At 39.1% G+C, this 26355-nt stretch overlaps 5 protein-coding genes and 1 pseudogene across 6 annotated transcripts; 3 read left to right on the forward strand and 3 right to left on the reverse strand.

Moving 5' to 3' along the window:
• The first annotated feature begins 5508 nt into the window (after positions 1-5508).
• Positions 5509-9171, forward strand: ABI3 (AP2/B3-like transcriptional factor family protein). The gene is made up of 6 exons (XM_008237304.3): positions 5509-7628; positions 7768-7860; positions 7982-8082; positions 8241-8287; positions 8381-8457; positions 8555-9171. Exons 1-6 carry the CDS (start codon positions 5715-5717, stop codon positions 8711-8713), a joined length of 2391 nt encoding a protein of 796 aa, XP_008235526.2. The 5' UTR covers positions 5509-5714; the 3' UTR covers positions 8714-9171.
• Positions 9172-9925: 754 nt separating this feature from the next.
• Positions 9926-13936, reverse strand: LOC103334542 (uncharacterized). Its single transcript, XM_089054634.1, has 2 exons — positions 10868-13936; positions 9926-10684 (listed from the first exon to the last, which is right to left on the reverse strand). The coding sequence occupies exons 1-2, from the start codon at positions 13839-13841 to the stop codon at positions 10176-10178; spliced, it is 3483 nt and encodes a 1160-aa protein (XP_088910760.1). The 5' UTR covers positions 13842-13936; the 3' UTR covers positions 9926-10175.
• Positions 13937-15507: 1571 nt separating this feature from the next.
• Positions 15508-18032, forward strand: LOC103334350 (uncharacterized). Of its 2 annotated transcripts, XM_008237303.3 has the most exons (4): positions 15521-15835; positions 16979-17040; positions 17171-17275; positions 17560-18032. In XM_008237303.3, exons 1-4 carry the CDS (start codon positions 15604-15606, stop codon positions 17707-17709), a joined length of 549 nt encoding a protein of 182 aa, XP_008235525.2. In that variant the 5' UTR covers positions 15521-15603; the 3' UTR covers positions 17710-18032. The 2 variants fall into 2 exon arrangements, with proteins under 2 accessions (XP_088911681.1, XP_008235525.2); XM_089055555.1 differs by lacking the exon at positions 17171-17275 and having other exon boundaries at positions 15508-15835; positions 17560-17865.
• Positions 18033-18250: 218 nt separating this feature from the next.
• Positions 18251-20391, reverse strand: LOC103334541 (alcohol dehydrogenase 1-like; annotated as a pseudogene).
• A 195-nt stretch (positions 20392-20586) lies between these two features.
• On the reverse strand, positions 20587-23795 carry LOC103334349 (alcohol dehydrogenase-like). The gene is made up of 10 exons (XM_008237301.3): positions 23463-23795; positions 23128-23264; positions 22697-22743; positions 22174-22499; positions 21991-22073; positions 21821-21896; positions 21651-21712; positions 21456-21551; positions 21009-21170; positions 20587-20903 (listed from the first exon to the last, which is right to left on the reverse strand). Exons 1-10 carry the CDS (start codon positions 23497-23499, stop codon positions 20787-20789), a joined length of 1143 nt encoding a protein of 380 aa, XP_008235523.1. The 5' UTR covers positions 23500-23795; the 3' UTR covers positions 20587-20786.
• A 177-nt stretch (positions 23796-23972) lies between these two features.
• Positions 23973-26049, forward strand: LPA66 (Pentatricopeptide repeat (PPR) superfamily protein). Its single transcript, XM_008237300.3, is given in 2 exon segments — positions 23973-25743; positions 25746-26049. Coding segments are annotated over 2 exon segments (1905 nt in total). The 3' UTR covers positions 25880-26049.
• The last annotated feature ends 306 nt before the right edge of the window (positions 26050-26355 follow it).

Raw genomic sequence — 26355 nt, forward strand, 5'->3', positions numbered from 1 at the left:
TTCATAGATGGGGACGCGATGTTTGACATCACAGTTGCAGAGGATAACATTCGTCTCATGTGGGTTTCCGATATAAAATAATAGCTTGGTTTTCGTAGTCAGCGGCGGCGGTGACAAAAAAGGACCAGATATAAAATGAATGGATGACAAGATTATAAGGAAGAAGGAAATTACAAAAATGGTACTATTTTATTTTAATTTGGATTCACGATCTTTTTGGGGTTTTTTTTATATAGTTTTATGTATGGTTTTCAGTGTTGCCAACACATATGGTGTAGTATTCATATTCGATTAACGGGTTTTATAACAACTAATGTGTTATAAAAGTAAGAGATGATTGTCATATGTCATTGTTGTAAAAGTAAGAGATAAAAGGTAAATTTTATGAAATTTTATCACAGCTAATGTTTCATTGTATTTTGGTTTCTTCAAGGTATGAACGTCATTTGTAGTTGTCGTAAAGGTAAAAGATAAAAGATACAATATTATGGCTTTCGATCATAACTAATGTGTCATTGAGGTTTGGTTTCCTCGTGGCATGAGTGTCACGTGTTATTGTTGTAAAAGTAAAAGATGAAAGATAAAAGTTTACGGATTTTGATCATAATTATTGTTCCATTCAGATTTAGTTTTCTCGCGATATAAGAGTCATTAGACATTATTGTAAAAGTAAAATATGGAAGATAAATTTATGAATTTTGATCATATTTAATGTGTCATTGAGGGTGGATAACACCAACTGAGTTTTAAATTTTCCAGATTAACCTTTAAAAGAAATTAAAAAGGAAAAAAAGGTTCAAATGTTGGATAACATCACCCATATGCACATGAGAGTTCACAAGCAAAAAGTCGTGATTTCAAAGCGACTGTGATGTACGGAAGCAAGAAATCCCATGTTAAGCAGTGACAAATGGCATGAACACTCCCATCCCGAAACCCAATAGGAAACAGCCATCTACCAAAACTGAAACGGGTCCATGACCAACTACGACTTATTACAAATACGTGGTGGTGCTCGATTGGTCTGTCGTGAATGGTTGAGCTGTTTAGGTGTGAATGTAACTGGTGTTAGAGAACGACGTCATATATTGGAAAAGACCAAGTGAGTTGAAACGGCCAAGTGAGTTGAAACGGACCAGCTTGATTGGCAGATGCAGAAGGAGAGAGAAAGATGGACTAGGGTTACGCCAGTACATGGATGCATTGTAGCAAATGGTGATGCCCGCCGCTTCACCCACGAATCCAGACAAACCTTGTTATGTCAATTATCAACCCCTTTTTTTTCCCTTTTTTTTTATTGTTTAAATTTCTTGGACTCAAAGTCAATTATCAAATCCAAAATAACAAATTACAAACCAGTCAGTTCATTTTCTCTGTCTACATTTTATAGAGAAAACATAAAGAAATAGGGAGAATAAAATATTAAAGAGAGATTTAACCATTTCATAATTTTCACTAAAATGAACTTGTTACATGCATTATGCAATTTATTACTTCGGTTATATGCAAGTGCGAGTTAGGTCCGTCGATAAGGATAATGAGCGTCTTTTACAAACCGACGAAAAAATCAACTGACTTAAAATAGGTTTTTTGATTATAAAACATTTGTTATTTTGATATTATTATTATTATTATTATTATTTGTCAGGTGGCCCACTTGTGGCCATTGGGCTTTCATGTGCTACTTGCTCGATATCACGAAAGAAGTTGAGGTTCCACCTCAAAATCAATTGGCAATGGGGGGAGTAGCCTAACTTCTTATAAGCCCTTGCTAGATTTCTCAAGTTTCCAATGTGAGACTCTTTACCTTCACATTCTCACAAGATAAAAGTTTACAAATTTTGATCATAATTAATTTTCCATCGAGATTTGGTTTCCTTGCTACATGAGTGCAACCTATCATTGTTGTAAAAGTAAAAAAAATGAAAGATACAATTTTACTGATTTTTCTTCTGATTAATTTGCCCTTAATATTTGATTTTCCTCGTGATTATATGTCACCTGTCATAAAGGTAAAAGATGAAAGATAAAATTTTCGTTTTTTTAGCATACTTAATGTTTCATTTTAAACGTAAGTATCATTTTCAATTGTCTTTTTTTTTAGTGAAAATTATGTTTTTTTTGGTTGCCAAAAGTATCATTTGTAATTATTGTAAGAGTACAAGATGATATATATTATCTATTCATTGAATTACAACATCATCGCGACATGATTATCATTTGTCATTTAAGCGTGTGATTAAGACTAAATTGCCCTTTTGCCAAAAAAATGACTTTTCTAAAAATCGAGCAAGTGATACCACAAAAGAACAGTTAAGCCAATTATGCACACTATTTTGTCCTTAATTGTTCTCTCTCTCTCTCTCTCTCTCTCTCTCTCTCTCTCTCTCTCTCTCTCTCTCTGTGTTTTTGTTGGTAAAGTGCTTTATTTGACAATATAATAAGAAAATTGTGAACAATTAAAAGAGAAACATATCTTAAATTTATTAAACCATCGTGTTAATTGAGTCTTAAATTTTTAGGATAAATTTCTTTTTTAATATGGAAAAAAAAAAGGCTCAAATGTGGCAGTTCGTTATTGGGTAACTTCACCGAGATCCATATGAGTGCCCACAAACAAAAAGTCGTAATGGAGCAAATCCAAAGCGACTGTGATGTACGGAAACAAGAAAGCCCATTAATGTTGTGACGAATGTCATCAACTCTCTCATCCTAAAAACTAATAAGAAGCAGCCATATACGAAAACTAAAACAGGTCATGTGACCGCTACGGTTTATTAGGAATACGTGGTGATACTCGATTGGTCTGTCATGATTGCTTGGGTTGTTTAGGTGTGAATCTAACTGGAGCCAGAGAATGACATTAGATATAGGTTAAGGACATAGTGAGTTGAACTGTTGAACGAACGAGCGTGATTACGTCAGAAGTGCATGGACGCGTAGTAGCAAATGGTAATTCCCTGCCGCTTCACTCACGAATCAAGACAAACCTTGTTATGTCAATTATTAACTTTTTATTTTTTTATTTTTTAATGTTGTTTAAATTTCTTAAACTCAACATCAATTATCCGTCTAACTCTAACCAATAGAAATTACAAAATCAAAAATCAAAAATTACAAACCCATTGGATCCACTCTCTCTCTCTCTATCAAAAATTACAAACCCATTGGATCCGTTCTCTCTCTCTCTCTCTCTCTCTCTCTCTCTCTCTACAGTTTATAGAGGAAACATAGAGAAAAAAAAAAATCAAAGAATTATAACCATTCCACTTTCCATAAAATGAACTTATTACGTGCATTATGCAACTGTTTTGATCACTTTGGTGATATGAAGACGGGAGTGAGGTAGTAACAGTTGTTATGTTGATTCGTATGTGATGTGGAAGCAGACACAGCGAAACACCATTATCGCCATGATTTAGTTGCTACTTTTGGCTCACATATACAGGGTTTTGACTCCAATTCAATAAAAGTTACCTGTTTGTGTGGGTTGGGATTTAGCCGGTGCGGCACTAAGGGTTTCGCCGGTATGGTATTATGGATTTCTTCGGTTGCCGAAGAGGATGTGGAGCGATGTTCCTGTTTCTTGTTTTAAGTATTAGGACTTTGCTATCATTTTTATTTTAATTCTCAAGAACTCTTTAGGAGTTTGCTATGTTTTGTATTCTAGTTTTCGGTTGCAATCCACATATGTCGTTTTTGCCGTTGCGCGGTAGTGATGTATTGTTATTTTGAGTACGAGTCCTTCGAGATGCTGAATCAAGGGTTTGAATATTTGTTAGTTTAGGCGTAATTCTCTCAATATCAAATCAACATATTATTGTGTTTGGTCACTTGTACCCATTTTGGCTCTTTTATGACTTTGTACTATGATATGTTTCATCAATAATTACTATCATTTTTTCTCAACAACAACAAAAAAGTTTGAATCCTCTCACCATAAATTAGATCAAATTATGGCATGTTTACAAATCATTAATGGGAATCAAAATAAGTAGTTGAATTCATATTACTGATTATTCCTGTGTACTTCACATAAAGGAATGCATAAGCAAGCAGGGCCCACACAACAAATTTAGAAGGAATTGAACTCTTGGGAGGAGATGATATTCTAATTCATGGAGAATTAGCCCAGAATCCATCTTTTTTACTTATTATATCCTCACAAAAATTTTTAAATTCCAAATTTACCATTCACTTTAACCTAATAATTTATTTTAGCAATAAAACTACTTTCATTTCCAATTCATGATAATTTAGTAAACAATTTTAATGAGAATTAAGATTCCAACTCCTCAGTTCAATTCATCATAACCCGATTACGGATTAGTAAATGTGCTATTAGGGTAATTTGGACTATCGCTTGGATCGGTTAATTTTTTTCTTTTTTTAATGAATAATGCTACTCTTACCATATTTGTATATCACATTCTCATACCACCTTATGTGGCAGATGAGGTGGACAACACATCAATTAAAATTAATTTAAAGTTTTCTTATCTTTTATGATTTATTGACACTTTTTAATTGATGTGATTGTCCACTTCATCTGCCACATAAGGTGGTATGAAAAATGTGGGATGTAAATGTAGTAAGTGTAGCATTACTCTTTTTTAATTAGCAAAAGTATGTTGAAGAAAACCCTAATTAGAGGCTGTTAATGTGAAATGTGGGTTAATGATGAAGTTGTAAATTGTAATGGTAAAGGCTGAGGCACCGCATGGTGGTACCATTCAGGTGGGAACGTATGGCGGGTGGCACAAAATCCGGAGTGAGGGCTAAGAAAGTAGCGGCACGCGGTTTTGTTTTCTTGTTTCTTTTAATCCGTCTCCTTTATTGCACTCTCTCTAAAACTGCCTCTCCATCTCTTTGGATTCTTTTCTCTTTCTCTCTCTCTCTCTCTCCTACTTAATGAGGGATGAGATTCGGATTAAAACCCCACTACTCTCAGAAAAATAAAATAAAACCCGAGGAAAAAACCATTTGAACTTATCTATAAAAAAAAACCCAAAAAAATAAAAAGAGAGAAAAAGAAATAAACAGAAGTTGGTGCAAATACAATGAAACCTCCCAGAACAAACCAGAACACACATGGGGGCTGTTGAGCTTTTTCACTCCATTTAAGCGTGCGTGCTCTCATTCTTGGAGAGGCTCCTGCTCTGTTTGTCTTGCCCTCGCTGGACTTTTGCAGAAAGAGCCGGTGGTTTTGGTAATCTCCTCTCTGGTTTTCTGTTAATCTCGGTCTTAGCACAGAGATTTAGTGTTTGGTGAGGTCGATGTTCTGAGATAATGACCCAGTTAAATATCAACAGATTCATGGGTTAGAGAGCACTGACGTCGCCTTCTGTGGTGGTGAGATGACTTAAAATAGGTTTTTTAAAATAATAAAATTGTTGTTTTGATATTTTTATTTGTGTGGTTATCTTTGATGGTGTTGTTGATAGCGCAGAGAGTATCAGATGCTTTATGTTGCTTCTGTGTGAGGGTTTGATACCAAAAGCGGGCCCTTTCACTCTTTTGCTTCCTTAATCTAATACAATCTTCTTTCTCTCTATCTCTTTGCACTTATCCGTACACAGAAGCAGAAAAAAAACTTAAACCCTTCTCTCTCTCTCTCTCTCCACTATCTCTTTCACAAAAATATCTGATACCAACAGAAAGGGAAAAAAAATTCAGTTATTTGAGGAAAAAAAATCAGTTATTTGAGGAAAAAAATGAAGGGGAAGCAAGTTCAAGTTCATCATCATCAAGATCTGCATGCAGGAGATCTTCATCATCACCACATGAAAGATGTAAATATTCCAATCTCAGATGGGTTTGGTGGTGGTGGTGCCATGGAGGAACTGGAAGATCAGGAGGATAATTTGGGTGTGGACCCAAGTGAGATGTGGCTTGATGACAATGACCAAGAAACTGCTCTCCTTGCTGATGTCAATGACCCTTCCATCTTCTACAATGACCACTTCCCTCCTCTCCCTGATTTCCCATGCATGTCATCTTCTTCCTCCTCATCTTCAACCCCTGCACCGGTCAAGTCGGTCACTTCATCGTCCACCTCGTCCTCAGTCTCCTCGTCCTCCTCCGCGGCCTCCTGGGCCATCTTGAGATCGGACGCGGAGGAAGATGGGGAGAGAAGGCAGCAGCACCACCATAACAGTTACAACCACCGCCACCAGTACTCACAGGCTGATGATCAGGCGGTTGATGTGCATGCCTTGGCCTCCACCGCCTCGATGGAGATCTCTCAGCCGTCGGATCTCGGCAGGGAAGGCGGAGCCATGGATTGCATGGGTGCGATGGAGACTTTTGGGTACATGGATCTGTTCGAGTCCAATGAGTTTTTTGACCCCTCCTCCATTTTCCAAAGTGACAGCCTTTTAATGGAGCAGTTTCAACAAGATGACGACCACCAGCAATTACTAGCGCCCCACCAATTACAAGACCCTAATGAAGCCACTGCAATTATTCCTCAACAACAACAAGAACAAGAAGTTGCAGTTCGTGATGACGAGAATAACAAGAAGGATGATCAGAAAGAGAACAAGGAGCCGGACGACATGGCCATGGTGTTCTTGGAGTGGCTGAGGTCAAACAGAGAGACGGTCTCCGCTGAAGACTTGAGAAGTGTGAAGATCAAGAAGTCGACAATCGAGTGCGCGGCCAGGCGGTTGGGCGGAGGTAAAGAGGCCATGAAGCAGTTGCTTAAACTTGTGCTTGAGTGGGTTCAGACCAACCATCTCCAAAAGAGGCGCAGTAATAGTCTTACCACCAAAGACGCCGATATTGTTGCCCAACAACAGTACCAAGACCCTTTTCAAAACCCTAACCCTAACACAAGCCCTAGAGTTCTTGAATCAAACCCTTCTTGTAGTTTCACCCAAACTCCTTGGATGGCACCTCCGCCACATGCAGCCTATGATCACGCCGGGGGAATCCTTGTCCCCACTCCGCCTCCGCCGCCCCCTCCGGCAGCTTACCCTTCAATGATGGGGTACATAGCGCCTGACCAGTATGTTAACGGGCCAGGTCCATACCAACCATCACCGGAATATCATCACATGATTGACTCTGGGCAATCTACCTGGCCGTCGTCTCCGTTTGGCATGGGAACGGCCCATTACGGGTCGTTCCCGGACAATAACATTCACCTAGCCCCTCCTCCACAGCATCATCCCCAGGCTTTTGGGTATGGAAGTCAATACCAGCCTTACCAGTATTTTCCATTGAATGGTGAGCATCAATTGATGAGGTTAGGGTCTTCAGCTACGAAAGAGGCGAGGAAGAAGAGGATGGCGAGGCAGAGACGACTTGTGTCACACCATAGGCATGGACATCAGCAGCAGCACCACCTTAATGTTCAAATGCCGGATCATCTTCTTCATCAGCAGCACACAAGGCTTGTTGGGAACGCAGGCGATCTGATTTGCGCTAATTCTGTGCCGCTACAAGCCAATCCGGGCAACTGGTTTTACTGGCCCACTGCTACTGCGGCCCCGGCCATGATGCCTAGCATTACACAAGAGGCACCGCCTCCTCCAGTGCAGCAGATGGATCGGCCGGCTAGTACTCAAGCACAGAATTACAATCAGGGGCGTAGTGCTGCACAGGAAAGGCAGGAGAGGCGCCAGGTGGGTTGTGTAATTTGGTGCAGTTATGCTCAACATTCTTAAGTGGTACAATATTAATTGATTGGGGATGGATGATATAGAAAACAATTTTGATCAACTAATTAATACTTGCCTGCCATTGTGTTTTTTTCTTTTTTAGGGATGGAAATCTGAGAAGAATTTGAAGTTTCTTCTGCAGAAGGTGTTGAAGCAGAGCGATGTGGGTAGTCTTGGAAGGATTGTGTTACCAAAAGTACGTCATTAATTTCCCTAATCATCATTTGAACTGACTCTTCACTTACTTAATTGAAATTGGTTATACTCATTTTGTTAATTGCAATTGTTGGTGGTGTTATTAATTAATGATTAATTAGAAGGAAGCAGAAACCCATCTTCCAGAACTGGAGGCAAGAGACGGGATTTCCATCCCAATGGAAGACATTGGGACTTCTCACGTGTGGAACATGCGCTACAGGTATTCTACAAATATTGAGTCTATTAATGTTCATGCCATGTTCATTTTTCAGTACAACTTTTTTGTTTATCAATGTTAATTAATTGTTTTCGATACCGCCCGAGAAATTGTAAGTAATTATTTTGCTCCTCTTTTTCTATCTATATGTGGAGTTTCAGGTACTGGCCCAACAATAAAAGCAGGATGTATCTCCTAGAAAACACAGGTGCACATAGCGCAATTTTCTTGCTCTTAATTTGTCATGAATTGTTGTTTTGTTTTCTGAACTTGTCATGGATTTATTATTATGTGGTTGAAGGAGATTTTGTGAGAGCCAATGGACTCCAAGAAGGGGACTTCATAGTCATCTACTCAGACGTGAAATGTAACAAATATGTATGTTTATTAGTATTATCCTAATCTACGAAGTAATTAGTGACTAATTTTTCGTATAGTGTTAATTTTTTATGTGTATTTATACATTGATATACAGATGATACGAGGAGTGAAGGTACGGCAAGCCGGGCCAAAATCAGAGGGCAACAAAAGGCCGGGAAAGTCGCAAAGGAACCAGCATGCGAACACTCCAGCTGGCACTAATGGTTCGTCACCTTCCTCAGTCTCAGCCTCAGCCACACACAGGAAACAGTAAAGTGAGAGACAAGCAAGCAAGCAAACGAAATCGAAACAGAAGGCCACATCTTCCTTCTTTGTTTTTCTTACTTTTTTTTCTCTCTCTTTCATGCATGAAAATGGATGGACAGATGGACGGTGAAGATTAGCCTGGGGGGTTGTTGAAGCTCCTCCTCATCGTTAATTGGTCGATTTTCTCTCCAGTCAAAGTCAATGTAGATTACTGTCTCCAAAAGCGATCACACTGCGTTTTGAAAATATTCAAGCTTTTTTGCGCAGGTTGGTTCAGTCGGTATGGCAGGGCTTTTGGTTTTAGAGATGAAAAAAAAACCATCTGACGTATAGAGGGTTCAAAATAGTGTATGATTATATAGATGTTTTGGGGTTGCAGTGTCAAAATATGACCCCAATTAAGTGTTAATTAGTGTCTGTTTTGTCTTGTTAATTATTGATGTTGTATTTTGTAGAACTTAATTCGTAAATGATGTATATGAGGAGGGATGTATAATGCTCGCTCATTCATTATATATATATATATATATATATATATATGTATGCATGTATGTACTAAAAAAATTTCAAAATCATGTTAGCATTGATGCATGTTGGTTAAATTAATTATAAATTATTGGTCTGATATTTGATCATATTGAAATATTTGTGTTACATGCAATTATTGTATTATATTTGTCATTTTTTAAAGTTTTCGAAAGGTCTTTTAGAATATGTAATGGGAAAATTTTCAATCTTTTCTTTAAAATTGAAAACCATTTAATTGACGTCTATGGAGTATAGCTTAGGTCGTTGAGCTCTTCCACCTCCCTTCCCAGACACCTAATCAATATTTGTGAAATTTCCCCTCCCCAATCGCTTGTAAACCATTTAATTGACCATCTTGTAACTTTAAAGTTTCCTTTTTTTCTTTTGGAAATTTAGAAAGTTCTACTTACGGTCTGCTTTCAGAATTCATCCGAATAGTAACTTCACTTAAGTTTAATGAAATGATCTTGTTGCTAACATAAAGGTCTACATGAACAAATTATTTAAGTTTAATGAAATGATCTTGTGATTAATATAAATGTCCACATGAATAATCTTGTGATTAATATAAATATCCACATGAACGGTCTATATATGTCGCTCTACCATAGAATTTCGCTACATTCCCTATATGCCAATCCACACATATTTCTTGTTTGATACGGCCCATAATCCATATGACATTACTTGCCCAAACGACATACACTGGAACGTCGTTTGAAGTGGTCAAACTTCATAACCAGTAGTCAAACTAAGTCAAATGTCAACCAAGACAAGGATCACCTCTACATAAACACCAAGAAGTGACTTTCGCTGCTTCTGATTATTAAAACTTCTCCTCAATTTTACACACAGAAAAACCTGAGCCTAATTTGAAACAAAAACTCAAGCAGAAAACAAATTTCTAAGCTGAAGTCTGAAATAACTTCTTATTTGATCAGTTAACTGTTGTTTTTGACATTAGGGGGAGAAGTGTATATCAATGAGGATGCAGAGAAGCTTGTGCTGTGACTTGAAGGGTAAGAAGAATGCTGCACCACCATGGCTGATGAGGTTCCTACACTGCAACTGATATTTTCTCGCCCTTCATTTTCAGCAGAGCCATTGAGAAGCATGTTAGCTTTCATGCACTCTTCTCTCTCCTGCCTTATTTCTTTGAGCATGGCTGCTACATCTTTCATGTTTGGCCTGTCATCTGGGGTTGAGTTTATGCAGAGCAAAGCCACACCTAGTGTCTGCAACATTTCTTCGATTTCGGATTCGGGCCGGGCACGTAGGCTTGCATCCAGGACTTCAACTCCCCCTCTCCTCTGCCTTACCCAATCCACAATGTGCAGGCCATCTGGTATGGTTGGATCAATTGGTTGCTTCCCTGTTAGCACTTCTAGCACAACTACACCATAGCTGTACACATCACTTTTCTCTGTTATCTTCATCATGTATCCATATTCTGTAAATCAAATCCAAGAAAATGTGGAGCATTAATATTGTGTTTGTTGCTGCTGTGGATGAAGCAGAAAAAGCAAGGGAGAATAATGTTCAATTGTTTAGTTATTCGTGATGCAGTTTATGACCACTTTTTGTTTATATACTACTTGAAATTTATAACGTCGCCATAAGAATTTGTACTAACCAGGAGCAATGTAGCCATAAGAACCAGCAACAGTGTTGGAGGATCGAGCGAAGTCTCCTTCATCGACAAGCTTGGCAAGCCCGAAATCAGCAATGCAGGGCTCAAAGTCTGGACCAATGAGGATGTTGTTGGCCTTGATGTCCCTGTGAACAATTGGAGGAACACAGTCATGGTGCAAATAAGCCAGGCCCTGTGCTGCTCCCAGTACTATCCGGTATCTCAGGTCCCATTCCAAGCAGTTACCACTTCTTTCATGAAGTAGGCCACCCAAGCTCCCATTTGGCATGTACTCATACATTAGCAACCTTGTGTTTCGATTCCAACAGCAACCCAAGAACCTAACAATGTTCTTGTGGCGAATCGAGCCAAGGGTCTTCACCTCAGCTGAAAAGGAATCACGAACTCCTGCATTGATCCCGAACCTGTCATTTTGACAATCGTACCGTGTAGCTATTGTTGTTGGCCATAGCTTCTTTACGGCAATGTCTTCGGTTTCCATTTCTGCCCGGTAAACAATTCCTGAACATCCCTTTCCTATCACATTGGTTTCCACCAGACATTTCAGGACTTGGTCAACCGAGAAATTTACCTTCTGGAATGGAGTAAACTGCCATGGCCATGAGTCTCCTCCCATCTCGGAATCATTGTCCTCTCCCATCATCTTTCGTGTTCGATACACTGCAAGAGCCCCAAAAATTGTCAAGGCAATGGTCAAGGTTGTCAGCAAGCCAATGGCCAACTTAAGCCTCCATGACCTCCTAAAACCGCCACTTTTTGGCATGCTCATTGTTGTACCATTGCTGAGGAAGCAAAAGTCATGACCTCTAGAGCACAGTCCTTCGTTTCCTGCCAGGTCCGTTGCTGACAACTGCCGAAACAGCTTTTCATCAGGAAGATAGCCGGTGAAATTGTTGTATGAAATGTTCAAAGAAACAAGATTTTCGAGCCCGGATAGTGCCAACAAGTCGCCTTCAAGCTTGTTGTGTGAGAGGTCTAGTATGGATAGCTTATTAAGAGCAGAAACCTGTGGTGGGATTATCCCAGACAAGGCATTGAAACTCAGGTTTAGAGCAATGTCAAGAGCTTCAATTTCAAACAGGTCCTCCGGGATTGTGCCAGTGAGCTTGTTGCTGCTAAGATCAAGTAGTTGAAGGCTAGAACAGCGACCAAGCGAAGAGGGGATTGGTCCCGAGAGTGAGTTCTTGCTGAGGATGAGCCTGTTAAGTGAAGCAAGCCTACCATAACTCTCAGGAATCTGACCCACAAATCGATTCACAGAGGCATCCAATACCTCAAGCCTAGTGAGAGAAGAAAAAAGGCTAGGCAAAGTACCTCCAAGGCTGTTGTTACTTAAGTTCAGCAGCTGTAATGCACTGCATTTTCCAATTTCATCTGGCACTAGACCAACAAGATTGTTTTCGGACAGGTCAAGGAAACTAAGATTGTCAAGGAGCCCAATTTCTTTTGGAATCTCTCCACTGATTCTATTGTTTACGAGGCGGAGCCGGATAAGAGAACTACAGTTTCCAATCACCGCAGGTATGGACCCCGAAATTTCATTCGAAATCAAGAGAAGCTTCGTTAAATTTTGCAGCTGAAACAGGCCAGGAGGTAAGCTACCAGTGAGAGCATTGTGTGAGAGATCAATAGCTTGGAGGCTCTTACAACCAGCCAATTCTGATGGAATGCTACCTTCAAGTTTGTTCTGCCAAGCAAAAAAGACTGTTAGCTCTGTCAACATTCCCAGCTCAGTTGGGATTAAGCCTGATATCTGATTAGTATCAAGCTGCAACTGCAAGAGTTTTGTAGCTTTGGAAAGAACTGATGGGATTGAACCAGAAATGTTATTGTTACTAAGCATAAGATCTTCAAGATTTGAGAGGTTTCCAAAAGATTGGGGTATGCTTCCAGAGACAGAATTCAAAGAGAGATCTATAGTCTTCAAGCTTCTGCAGTTCCCAATTTCCTCAGGAATGTTCCCAACAAGATTGTTCTGCCACAGCAATATCTTCTCCAGCTTCTGAAGCTTACCCAACTCTGGTGGCAGTGAACCAGAGAGGTCATTCTCATACAGAAATAGATTGACAAGCTCAGAACAGTTGCCAATATCCGGTGGAATCTCACCGGATATCATGGTAGTATAAACCGAAAGCGTCTGGAGCATGCTTAGTTTACCCAATGATGAAGGGATGGAACCAGAAATTTTAGTATCAGCAAGACCAAGCACCTGCAAATTCTTGCAGTTTCCAAGCTCATCCGGGATTTTTCCTGAAATGTCTTTGTTGCCACCGGCACGAATAACTTCCAAGTTTAATAGTTTGCCAAGCTCAGCAGGAACACTCCCACTGAGACAGTTATCAAATACAAGGAGATTCTTCAGGCTGATGCAACCACCAAGCTCTTTTGGTATCTGCCCCGTGAGCTGGTTAGAGTTCAAAATCAAGTCCTGAAGATTTTGGAGCTTTCCAATGCTTGAAGGAATAGAACCCACAAGACTGTTTGAGCTAACATCAATCACAGTAAGTGCATTACAATGACCAATATCAGGTGACACTGTTCCAGTGAGGTTGGCACCAGAAATGATGAGCCTTTGGAGGAAGGCAAGGGAGGAGAGATTGGAAGGGAAGGGAAGGGCTAGCTCAACAGAGTGGATATTTATTTCAGTGACAAAGTTTTGGGGAGAGCAAGTTATGTAGGACCAGCTGCAAGGGTTTTGGTCTAAAGGGTTCCAGTTGGAGAAATCTGATGAAGAAGAGGGTGAGGGGGAGGCAGAGCTTTGAAGCCATGAATGTAGAGTAAGAACCTCAACATTTGCAGCAGAAGCAGAACAAGTTAGAAGTGTGAGGAGGAAGAAGAGCAGGAGAGAATAGTGAGAGAGGAAGTGGTGGTGGTGGAGGTGAGTTGGGAAGAGTTTCCTCGGCATTTGGTGGTGGTTGTGGGAGATACAAGGCTTCCTGTTCAGCAGCATTGGCATTGCCAAACTGCCTCAAAACCCTAACCACACTCTACTTGGTTTTGCATTGGGTCTCTCTCTCCCTCTCTTTTCTTGATTCTTTTCTTGAACTCTACTGGTTTTCTATAATTAATACATCCTTTGCAGTCAAGCAAGAAAAGGATAGAGAGATGAAGAAAGAGAGGTTTTAAAAGAATAAAAAAAGCACACCAGCTCCACCACCTTCACCTCGGGGTTCCGTTTATTTGCTACATATTTTTGAATTGAATAGGGCTGTTTGCTACACCATGTGTCCTGCATTGTTTTCCTCAATAGGTTCAGTGAAATGGGCTGTTTTTGGTTTTGATAAAAGAGCCCCTCTTATGAAGGCCATTTGCCACATTATCTTTGATTCTCTCTTAATTTGCTTTTTTTAACTAGAGAGAGAGAGAGAGAGAGAGAGAGCCACAGAATTGGTTTCAAAATTTTCATTATAGCTAGCTGTTGTTGGCTATAGAGTGAAGAGGAAGGTGGTGTAATTGAGTGTTAAAATAAGGAGAGGCATTTGTTAATTATGTGTCTTGTCAACTGTCTATCTAGCCATGCCATATTCTTCTCATTTCTGATTTGTCCCTTCCCAAAGCCAAAAACAAGCAGCAATGGCCAGAATTACTATTATATGTAATATAACACAAAGGAATTCCATGTGACACAGTTAACAAGATAGGCATCATTTACTCTTTCTAAGTTTTATGACAAATTCATCTCAGAATGCAAGGCATATTATTGCACTTCTTTTTTCCCTTTTTTGTTTGCAGGCTTATTAATTTATAATTTAGTACACCATTATTAAATTAAGAAAACCATAGAGTGGGAAACTATGTCGACTACTAAAGACAGAAGCTCTTCATATGTTGATAACCTAGAGCTGAAGCTTCGTTGGTAACTTATAATAATATAAAGTATTTTAATTTAGCTCAAGCGCTAACTGGTTAGTGAGTCAATACATTTTAACGAATAAGAATATAAAGTATTGTTGCCTACAAAAGACAACACACTGTCTTGTCCAACTGACATAATTCACGCTGTGATAGTTTAAATTTTTAAAAAATATATTAAATTTTTTTTAAATGTTCTAACAAGTCAATTTAAAAATAAAATAAATACTACAACTTACTAACGTGGAAACAAGAAAGAAAAGTTATAATTATATATAGCACAGGCCAGAGAACAATGTTGGCCATGGGGCCAGAGTTCCAAGGCATGGTTTTGGGAAACTCCCACTAAGGAATCTATCCACGTTTCAGTGTTGACAAAACCTCCCCAAACCTATGCAACAAGCTTCTTCTCATCAATGGATCAATAAATCTTCGTAAATGGTGGCCAAGACAATGAGCTTGTTCCGCTGTCTCTAAGTTCGAGTCCCCTTCCTCGCACTAAACTTGTACACACAAAAAATAAATCAATCTCCATGGCTTCAAATTATGATTAACTATACATGAATAACCCCTTCCGAGGATTGGACTCCATGAAAATAGCCCAGGAGGCCCTAAAAACTCAAGCCCAATTACTAGACCATCAAAAACCAGAAGATCGAAAACTCGCGGTCCATAACTCTATGGGGCTCTTCGTATTTACAGTCGAGAGGATCCAAATTAAATTTGGGCTTAGCATTTAGCGATAGCTGCTTGTGAGGCTGGGAGAGAGAGAGAGTCTCTCTTGTTTTTTTCTGTGTAAAAGCTAAAATGGCGGTTCAAGCTCTCAATTAGTCTGCGTGAAGTAATCAAATTGGAGAAAGATATTGATGGCTGGCTCAGTTATGTTGCAGAGCCTCTGCTGCTTAATTCCACACTCTCCAAGATGTTACAAGAATCAAACCCTAGCTTTCTCTCACTCTCAATTCTTCTCTTCTAATTCATTTTTAAGGTTAAAGAAGCAGTCTTTGGTCTCAGCTCTTCAAATTAATAAGAGGCAGAGGACTCGGAGGTATCGCTCTGTTCCTGTTGTGTTCGCTGCACAGTCCAATTTCTTAAAAGGTTAGCTAGCTGCACTTCCCTGCGTTTCTTCTTCTTCTTCTTCTTCTTCTTCTTAGTATTTATGATCCCTGAACATTGTTGTTTAGTGGGTTCGTCGAATTTGCTATTTTATGAATCGTGTCTTTATATTTTTGGTTTTTGGATTTTGATAAAAGGTATTTTTGCAACTGAATAGCATTGTATTGGTAAATATCTGTCGAAAGCATGTTAATTTCTGTTAGATTATGACAATTTTTAACGTTAAATTGTCGAGTGCTCGGAAAATCCGCCTAGGCGGGGCTAGGCGGGAGTTAGCGGCCTGGGCGGGTCGGTTCCTTTTAAAAATATATATATATTTTTTCCTGTCTCTCTCTCTCTCTCTCTCACGACAGACCACCACCCGCGACGACCACCACCAGGCCGCGATTAATACAAAATAATTATAAATTAAAAAAAATGGCCTAGGCGCCCGACTACCGCCTACCGATTTTTAACATTGATTGTGGATTTCAATTCAGTGCTTTGGAACTAAGGTGATTAGTAGCTAGTAGCATGAAATTGTAAATGATTGGCCTCTAAAAATAAAAAAGCTATTGTAAAGATTTCAATCAGGCATGAAAGGTAAAGGCGCTTTTGTAGAAGCAGTGATGCTGTAACTAGAATGGAACCGTTTAGAAAAGCTTGAATCTTCTTTCGTTAAAGAGTGATCACCCGTTAATCGGATAGTTGAGAGAACTGGCTAATCATCCATACCATAATCCATGGGATGGGAACTTACCATTTGGTGGGTGAAACCTAGCTGACGTGCTGCCATGTGCAGCAAGTGTGATTTTCTCAGGGCAATTTTTGTTATTTTAAATTTGTCTTTCTTATGCATGAAAAGTAGGTCAAGAAGTCGTTTCAAGTACGACCTTTTCATGCAGGCTTATTTTGAGTCAGAATTTTGAAGTGTTAGGACAAGATTTTAATTTTCTGGTTGAGATTTTGAGTTACATTATAATGTGGACGACATTGGTTGTTTACATCCAATTCACAGTATTTCTACCTTTCTGCTTCACATGAATTACTTTTGCTGCTGTCCTGCTCATACAAAAGAGCAAATAGTTACCCTTGAGTTTTATGTTTACATTTGTGTTGACTACTGGTTTGAATTGTGTAAAATAGTTGTACAAACAGTTTGGAAGGTTGGGAGAGATGGAATTGAGGCAGGAACCAATCTTGTGCCGGTAAGTTATGTTTAGTCTACCCTTTCAAACTTTTATCGATTGTGCAATTTCAAAGCAGGGTGTTTTTCTTGCTTTTAGTACAAATTGAAGATTTTTGATATTCTGTTTGCGTTTTGCATTTGGGTACTAGGATTCTGTGCCAAGATCAATAGCAAGGGTTTCTGTGACAGTAGTTGCATTGGCTCTTTCACTCTTTGTACTCAAGTCTTTACTGTCTACAGTTTTCTTTGTGCTGGTATGTTTCTATTTCTCTCCTCCTGCAAGAACAGTAGATCAATGATGTTATTTTGACTTCGCTTTTTCCAAAATGTATATGAAGTATGCATGTCATTTGTGTGTTTGTGTTCTAAAATCAACTCCTTTTTCTGCGTTATTAATTTCTATAAGGAAATGAGATGCAATGTAGACAAGTAAATTTCCTCATCAGTAAGAGAGCATTATTCTTGTATAGACAGTCCTTATTTTTGAAGTACATAAATATTATGTAATTGTAATGAACTAAGCATTTCATGATAACAGGCTACGATGGGACTTGTATACTTTACATTTATAGCTTTGAATAAGGATGAAGGACCAAAGGGGGGCGGAGGCACCACCTCTACACCAAAGGAGGAGGGGATGGAGGACAGTCTAGAAGAAGCCAGAAGAATCATGGAGAAGTATAAGTAACATCCTCACTGGTAGGGCTCATTCACTCATTTTCATATCATTTGTGGTCACACACAGAGAAGGTGGAACAAAGGATTCTGATTAATAGAAGAAATATATCTGGTGTCTTGATGCTTAGAATCTTCAAATGAATGTCAATTCACTTTTCAGTACCAATTTCTATGCTTTGCCGAATTAAGCTGTTAGGAAAGGTCTAGCAAACCTGACTGTGTGAGGCATCCATTTCAGAAAGTGGATCTTAAGTTACTTGTAATCTTGTAGTGTGCATGGAGAATTTACCCATTGCCTCATTTTTGGAAGAATATGATCTGCTTGCTTACTGACCCTTCTGTACATCCTTGGATTTAGCTTGCCTTGGTTCGACTATTTAGCAAGCTTCCACAGAAAATTGTAATGATGACAAATTAAAACAAAATGGAGCTTCAACTTCCCCCCTCTCCACCCCTCCATTTTCTCGCATTTCCCCTCAAGAAACAAGCAATTAAAAAAAAAAATTCCATAAAGAGTGAAGTTTTTATTATTTATTTTTATTTTAATCACTTCTTGTTGAATTTTTAAACTTAGTCAGCAAAGAAAAATAATTGAAGTTTTTTATTTATTTCTAACTGATATTAATCCTACTCTTCCATGCTAATGATGCACCGCAAGCCTTCCCCCCTTCAGCATGTAGTCAAAGGCTTTGTTGATCTCTGAGAAAGAAACTCGATGAGTTATAAACTTCTCTACTTCAAGTTTCTGTCGGAAAGTGATCAAAAGGCCTACAGAAGATTTGAATACCTGAAAATGTATCTGAATATTTAGAAGAAAATTCGGTTACTTTGTTCATGTACATGTCCACAACAGAGGGAAGGTCAGTCTGAGGTTTGTAGTTCCCGAAAGAGGTTCCCTTAAGGGTTCTTTCATCAAGAAAATTGAAGGGGGTAGTCTTGAAGATTGCATCTGGGCTTGGCACTCCCACAAGCACGGCCACACCCCAACCCTGTCTCAATCCAAAACCCAGAAAAGAGTTATTCAAAACAGAACCAGCCCTGCCCTGTAACTTGAGCCTTAAGTTATTACCAAATATGAAAATGTAACTGCTGTAATCTGAAAAACATACATCATGAACACATTCGAAAGCGGAGATAATTGAATTAATGTTGCCGGAGCACTCTACGCTTCTGTCGACTCCACCATTCGTCATCTCAGCAATAATCTGTTGGTGACAAATGTGATTTACTAGTGGTTATAATTGCTATCTTTAAGGGATTTTTCTATAAAGAACAATTTTTCACCTCTTGCACTGGCTTGATATGGTCCCTTGGGTTCATGAACTCATTTACTCCGAAGTTCGTGGCTTAAAACCATGGGAAATAAAAGTATCAAGCAAGAATTTGTTTCTTATGTTTTCCAAGTAAATGTTAAACCATGACAAACTAATGAAGATGTACAAAATTACAAGTACCTTCCTCAAACCTCTTGGGATTCAAGTCAACCCCAATAATCCTTGATGCCCCAGAAATTCTTGCACCTTCAGCAGCCTAAAGAAACATATAAATAATTATGAATACCACATGGGAAATAAATGGCAAACTACTACAATTCAGGACATGTCAACAAAATTTATCCAAAACTTACTGCCAGGCCAACCGCCCCAAGTCCAAAGACAGCAACTGAAGATCCCTTCTTTGGTTTTACCACATTCAGAGTAGCACCTAATCCTGAATTTTTATTTCCATTTTTTGGTGAGAAAACATTTACCATTACACATATCATGAAATGTGCACTAACATTATGCTCTGAGAGTGTAACACTAAACCTGTTGAGACACCACAACTGAGGATGCAGACTTTGTCTAAAGGTGTTGACGGATCGATCTTGGCAAGGCAGCCTTCATGGATGACTGTATATTCACTGAAGGTGGATGTGCCAAGAAAGTGATTAATAGGAGTCCCATTCTTGGAAAACCTTTGTTTCCCATCACCAATCATAACTCCTCTATCTGTATTGATTCTCAGCAGGTCACACATATTGCTTCCCTCATACTTGCAATGCATGCAATCCCCACACTCACCCGTGAAAACTGGAAGCACATGATCCCCGGGCTTGAGGTTTTTAACGCCGTCCCCAACACTCTCAACAACTCTGTTATGAAAATCAGCATTGACATTCATAATGTGAACTAAACCAGGTTATGGAAGCCAAGGGGGCGGGAAAGGAAGAAAGAAAAGGAACCAATACTGGGAAAAATAGTCCATTCTGAAGCCAGAGGAAGTAAGATTCACGTAAAAGCAACAACGTACTTAGCCGCTTCATGACCGAATATTCGGGGGAAGAGTGGTGTCTGGCCCTGAAGTTTCATAAAGAAACATATAACAAATAAGTAAAAGATTCAAACTTATCTTAATCAAAAAAAAAAAAAAAAAGATTCAAACTTATGCTAAATGGGAAAGAAAAAAAATAAGACCCCAAAGAAATGGAAAGCATTCTGATAAAAATAGAACCGACCTTGGCTTCCCAAAAGTAGACATCAGTGTGATAAAGTGCGGTATATTTGATTTTGACCCTCACTTCATTAGCCCGGGGTGGAGCAAGGAAGGCAAAGATGGACTGGCCACACCCACATGTGGCTAGGACGGGAGAGAAAATGAGGCTCTCTACTAACACTCCGAAATGTGATGGATTGCACTCGGCACAAATTTGATGAGTTTGTTTTGATTTTGATTAGGAAATTTTAAACTTTCTAGTAACATCTTCAAATTTTTAGCTAAGATATAACTTAAACTTTGGAGAGAGAGAGAGAGAGAGAGAGAGAGAGAGAGAGAGAGACCCTGTTTTGTTTTTTCCAAAAGTCTGTTGGTTTATATGTTTGTTTTATCAAATATGGAAAATTGGAGATTGTACTTGAACTCGTCTTATTCAAAATGCATTCTACAATTTACTTATTGAACCCAATTTGACTTTGAATGGAGGCTGATAGTTTCCATGTCAGGTTACACAAAATATTGCTTAAGCAGTGTGAAACTGCGTACTTCGTTGAATACTTAAAGCTGTTCATCAACGAAACTAATTGAAGTTTAATTATGAACTGATAGCAGCTACTCTTCCATGCTAATGATGCATCGCAATCCCTCCCCCTTCACCATGTAATCAAAGGCTTTGTTGATCTCGGAGAAAGGAACTCGATGAGTTATGAACTTCTCTACCTCCAGTTCCTGTTGGAAAGTGAAAAGGAAAAATGCTTTGTTCATTAGAATCCATGACAGACAAATTGAACGCATGATAAAGTAAACGAAAATCTTAGAAGAAAATGATGTTACCTTGTTCATGTACATGTCCACAACAGAGGGAAGGTCTGTCCTAGGTTTATAGTTCCCAAAAAATGTTCCTTTAAGCGTCCTTTCATTCAGCACATTAATCGGCTTAGTCATGAAGACTGCATCCTTGTTCGGAACTCCAACAAGCACAGCCACACCCCATCCCTGTGATACCAATCAAAACATATAAGCTCATGACTGCAGATGCAGCTGAGGGTAGAATGTAGATAGACAAGTGTTAAAGATGAACTAGCACACACAGGTCATCAATGATTGGTACAATCAATTCAACCTAGAGTTTCATGAATTCTGAATTGGAGCCACCAAAGTCTGAAGCCTAACCCAAAACACAATGATTCAAATTTTCATCATGGAACCAACACAACTAGGCCAAATTGTATCTCCAATATCAGCAATCAAAAAGTAGGTGCTGTAATCCAGAAAACATACATCATGAACACATTCAAAAGCCGATATCATGGCGTTAATATTGCCTGTGCACTCTAAGCTCCTATCAACTCCACCGTTTGTCATCTCAGCAATAACCTGTTGATTTCAAAGATCAATTTGAAGGTTGGATGTAACTTAACTATCTATGTGGATTGATGTAGCAACATCTGATACAAATAAAGAATTGATTTTCACCTCTTGCACTGGTTTGTCATGGTCCTTTGGATTCACAAACTCATTTACTCCAAATTTCTTGGCTAAACCAGGAAAAAGAAAAGGTTTTAAGCAAGAATTTGTTTCTACGTTTTTCCATGAAACTACCTGTTAAAACCATGGTAAATGACAATGGACAACATTGTAAATACCTTCCTCAAATCTCTTGGGATTTCGGTCGATCCCAATTATCCGTGATGCCCCAGATATTCTTGCACCTTCAGCAGCCTAGACAAAAATATATCAGTAAAAATACGGAAAAGGAAATAAATGCAACTATTGGAATTAAGGATTTGATGAACAAAATTTTCCCAAAACTTACAGCCAGGCCAACAGCCCCAAGTCCAAAGACAGCAACTGAAGATCCCTTCTTCGGTTTTGCTACATTCAGGGTGGCACCCAAGCCTGAGATTTATAAAGAAAAATCCGTATCACACAAACGATTAATTATGGGATGTTTGGATACATAAATCATGACCATAATGCTTTGAGAATGACACCAAACCTGTTGAGATGCCACAACTAAGGATGCAAACTTTATCCAAAGGTGCCAGGCGATTGATCTTGGCAAGACAGCCTGAATGAACAACAGTATATTCACTGAAGGTGGATGTGCCAAGAAAGTGATTAATGGGAGTCCCTTTGATAGAAAACCTTGGTTTCCCATCACTAAGCATGACCCCTCTGTCTGTATTAATTCTTAACAGGTTACACATATTGCTTTCCTCAGACTTGCAATGCGCACAGTCCCCGCATTCTCCCGTGAAAACTGGTAGCACATGATCACCAACCTGGAGGTGTTCAACTTCTTCCCCAACACTCTCAACAATTCTGTTTAAAAAATAAGCATTTGGATTCTTAATTTGGACTAAGTCAGACTTGCAAGCAAGGAAAAACAAAGAAACAAAGAGAATCAAGACTAGAAAGCAATTAAACACCTCTCAAACTGTTTTGGATCATAATATTCGGTTAAAAACATGAAGTCCCTAAGTTAGAGCATAAGGTAAACTTAACATTAAACAACATACCCAGATGCTTCATGGCCGAAGATTCGCGGGAACAGTGGCGTCTGACCCTGAAATACCAGAAGAGAAAGATGAAACAAATAAATAAATTTAAACTTATAAAGGAGGAAGATGATCAGCCACATGCCAGAGAAGGAAAGAAGAAAAGTGCATTTTGTTGTCAGAGTTCACATATGCTTTCGATTTTGTTGGCAAAGTTCACAGGGGCTAAGAAAAAATTATCCTGTAACTGTTCTAGAACGGCATCCCAATTCCATTTTCGATTTCATGACATTTCACCACGAAAAATGACTAAACCACGAGCACCTCACTCCAACACTAAAATGAAATCATATGAAGTTTTCAAAACCTAGCAATTGTTTTCTAATTATAATAAAGTAAATGAAAATATTAATCCATAGAATCATATATACATGCTTGGTTGAATTACTGACCTTGGCTTCCCAGAAGTAGAGATCAGTGTGACAAAGTGAGGTATACTTTATCTTGACCCTAACTTCCATGGCCTGGGGTGGAGCAACCTCCACCATCTCTATCACCAATGGCTTCCCTGCTTCCCATGCAACCGCAGCTACAAAAGCAAAGGACAAAAAGCCTCCCATCTTTTAACAAAATCATAAATTGCTATGAAATTGAGAAACCCAAAGGAAGCAAAAACGATAGTAAGAAAAAGAACCAATTTTGCTACCTACCCAATTCAAGATGCGAACCAAAAAGATGATCAATAAACTGAAATGGCTTAAAAATTAAGAAACTTTTTTGTTGGTACCTTTGCAGTGGATCACAAGGCCAGCAGTAGACGACATTTTGTATAATACGGGGGTTAACGAAGCAAAAGTTTCCCAGTTTGGTTTAGAAACGAACGCACTGTATACAAGGTAAAGTTCTCAGTCTGGTGTGGTTCTCTATATACTTGTAATCAGTACACAGGACAACTCATTTGTCCGTTTCTCTTAAGACAGAAAAACAGAAGAGTCCAATGGAAAAATCTTACCCATCAAAGCTTATTACTTCTGTAGCCTTAGAAGATATTTTGAAAATGAAATACTCGTATTTTTGTGTATATGATAAGAATTGGATATGAAATTATGAATAGAATTTTACCAACTTTAAAAAGCTCGAGCCTTTCTCTTAGAAACCTTAAAATATTCCAAAATTTTAAGATCGTTCATATGAATTATCTGAAAACTAATAAAGCTCAACTGGATGATATGAGCTTCATGAAAATTGCAATCTAGCCAGAGAGTTGAGCTCAAATTTTCTCATTGACCAAAATCCCATGAACTCCACCATCTTCAAGCCCACAACTCCACCACCGTCCCACCCATCTTCACTCTTCCCACAAATCACAGCATGCAAAACCATCAGAGACTTGCATCTAGTCCACGCCCTCTTCATCAAAACCCGCCAAATCCACGACCCTCTTGCCCCCGCCGAAATCCTCCGGTTCTATGCGCTTTCAGCTCACCGCAATATCAAATGGGCTCGCTCTGTTTTCAACCATATGCAAACACCCAATTGTTTTTCTTGGAACACCATCATCAGAGCTCTTGCTGAGAGCTCTGTTGATGAGCACCCACTTGAGGCTCTGCTTTTGTTTTCTCAAATGGTTTCTTATGGTTTTGTGGGCCCCAATAGGTTCACCTTCCCTTCTGTGTTGAAAGCCTGTGCTAAAATGGGGAATCTTGGAGTGGGCAAGTGTGTTCATGGGATGGTTGTGAAGTTTGGAATGGATACCGATGAGTTTGTTTTTAGCAATCTTGTGAGGATGTATGTTATGTGTAAGGTTATGGAGGATGCACATTTATTGTTTTCTAGGAGTGTTGTTGTTTGTGGTCATTTGAATGAGAGGAAGCAAGAGGGTAATGTGGTTTTGTGGAATGTGATAATTGATGGGTATGTGAGAGTTGGGGATATTAGAGCTGCTAGGGCGCTGTTTGATAAAATGCCTCAGAGAAGTGTAGTGTCATGGAATGTGATGATATCTGGTTATGCGCAAACTGGGTTTTTTAAGGAGGCCATAGATTTGTTCCGTGATATGCAGATTGAGAATGTATATCCAAATTATGTGACTTTGGTTAGTGTCTTACCTGCAATATCACGGCTAGGTGCACTTGAACTAGGGAAATGGATACATTTGTATGCCGGTAAGAACAGAATCGAGATTGATGATGTGCTTGGTTCTGCATTGGTTGATATGTATTCTAAGTGTGGGAGCATTGAGAAGGCACTTCTAGTTTTTGAGAAACTGCCTAAAAAGAATGTGATTACTTGGAATGCCATAATTAGTGGACTTGCTATGCATGGTCGAGTGGAAGATGCTCTAGATTATTTTAAAAAGATGGAACCGACTGGTGTGGTGCCTAGTGATGTAACATATATTGGTATCTTGAGTGCTTGTAGCCATGCAGGTTTGGTGGAGCAGGGCAGATAATTCTTCAACCACATGGTTAATGTAATTAGCTTAGAACCTAGAATTGAGCATTATGGGTGTATGGTTGATCTGTTAGGTCGTGCTGGACTGTTAGAAGAAGGTGAAGAGCTTATACTAAACATGCCAATTCAGCCGGATGATGTTACATGGAAGGCTTTGCTCGGAGCTTGCAAGAAGCAAGGGAACATCGACATGGGCAAACGCGTGGCAGAGGTTTTGATGGACTTGGCTCCTCATGACAGTGGATCATACGTTGCTCTCTCAAACATGTATGCCTCTTCGGGAAATTGGGAGGCGGTTGCAAAGGTTAGATTGCAGATGAAGGATATGGACATTAGGAAAGACCCGGGAGGCAGTTCGATTGAGCTTGATGGAGTGATTCACGAGTTTGTGGTGGAAGACGAATCGCATCCTCGAGCAAGAGAAATCCATTCAATGTTAGAGGAAATCTCCAACTAGTTGAGCTTAGAACGCCATAGGCCTGACACCACTCAAGTGTTGCTCAACATGGATGAAGAAGAAAAACAAAGTGTTTTGCATTATCACAGTGAGAAGATTGCAACTGCCTTTGGCTTAATCAGTACAGCCACTCAAACCCCTCTTCGAATTGTTAAGAACTGCGCATATGTGAAGATTGTCACTCTTCTCTAGAGTTGATTTCAAAAATTTATGAACGCAAGATTATCGTCCGTGACCGCAAGCGCTTCCACCACTTCGAGCAGGGGTTCTGCTCTTGCATGGACTACTGGTAATTCGTCAACAAGAAATGCAATTTGCAGTTATTTTTTGCAATTGTCTGTCAAAGAACCCTACATATAATCATTTCAACTGTATTTAGATTCTTCTCCTAAGCTAACCCTTGTTTGTGTTACTTGATGAAATGTACAAATGTGTGATGTGTGACATGAAGTTTTCCTCAGAATGGTGCATGCGTACTCATTGCCATGGACAATTTCCTAGAGTTTATGAGTGAACCTTTAATTTCCACACTTTGTCCAGAGCAAGACACATTTCATTAGCCTAACATGAAAGTCAAAATCCCAAAATCTTCAGCCTAGTCGCATGCAAGCATAGACAAAAGGGGTTTTCAGAAAGCACAATCATTAAACAGAATGATTAAGCAATTCAATTTGGGGAAACAAAAAAAAGTGAGAGTTTATGGTGATAATCTGGATTTACTTATGAATAGTCAAGGAACTCAATCTGCTGTGAACATTTAAATTTAAAT

This window comes from Prunus mume, linkage group LG6, assembly GCF_029339155.1.
Source record: "Prunus mume cultivar Tortuosa linkage group LG6, ASM2933915v1, whole genome shotgun sequence".
Classification (NCBI taxonomy): Eukaryota; Viridiplantae; Streptophyta; class Magnoliopsida; order Rosales; family Rosaceae; genus Prunus; species Prunus mume.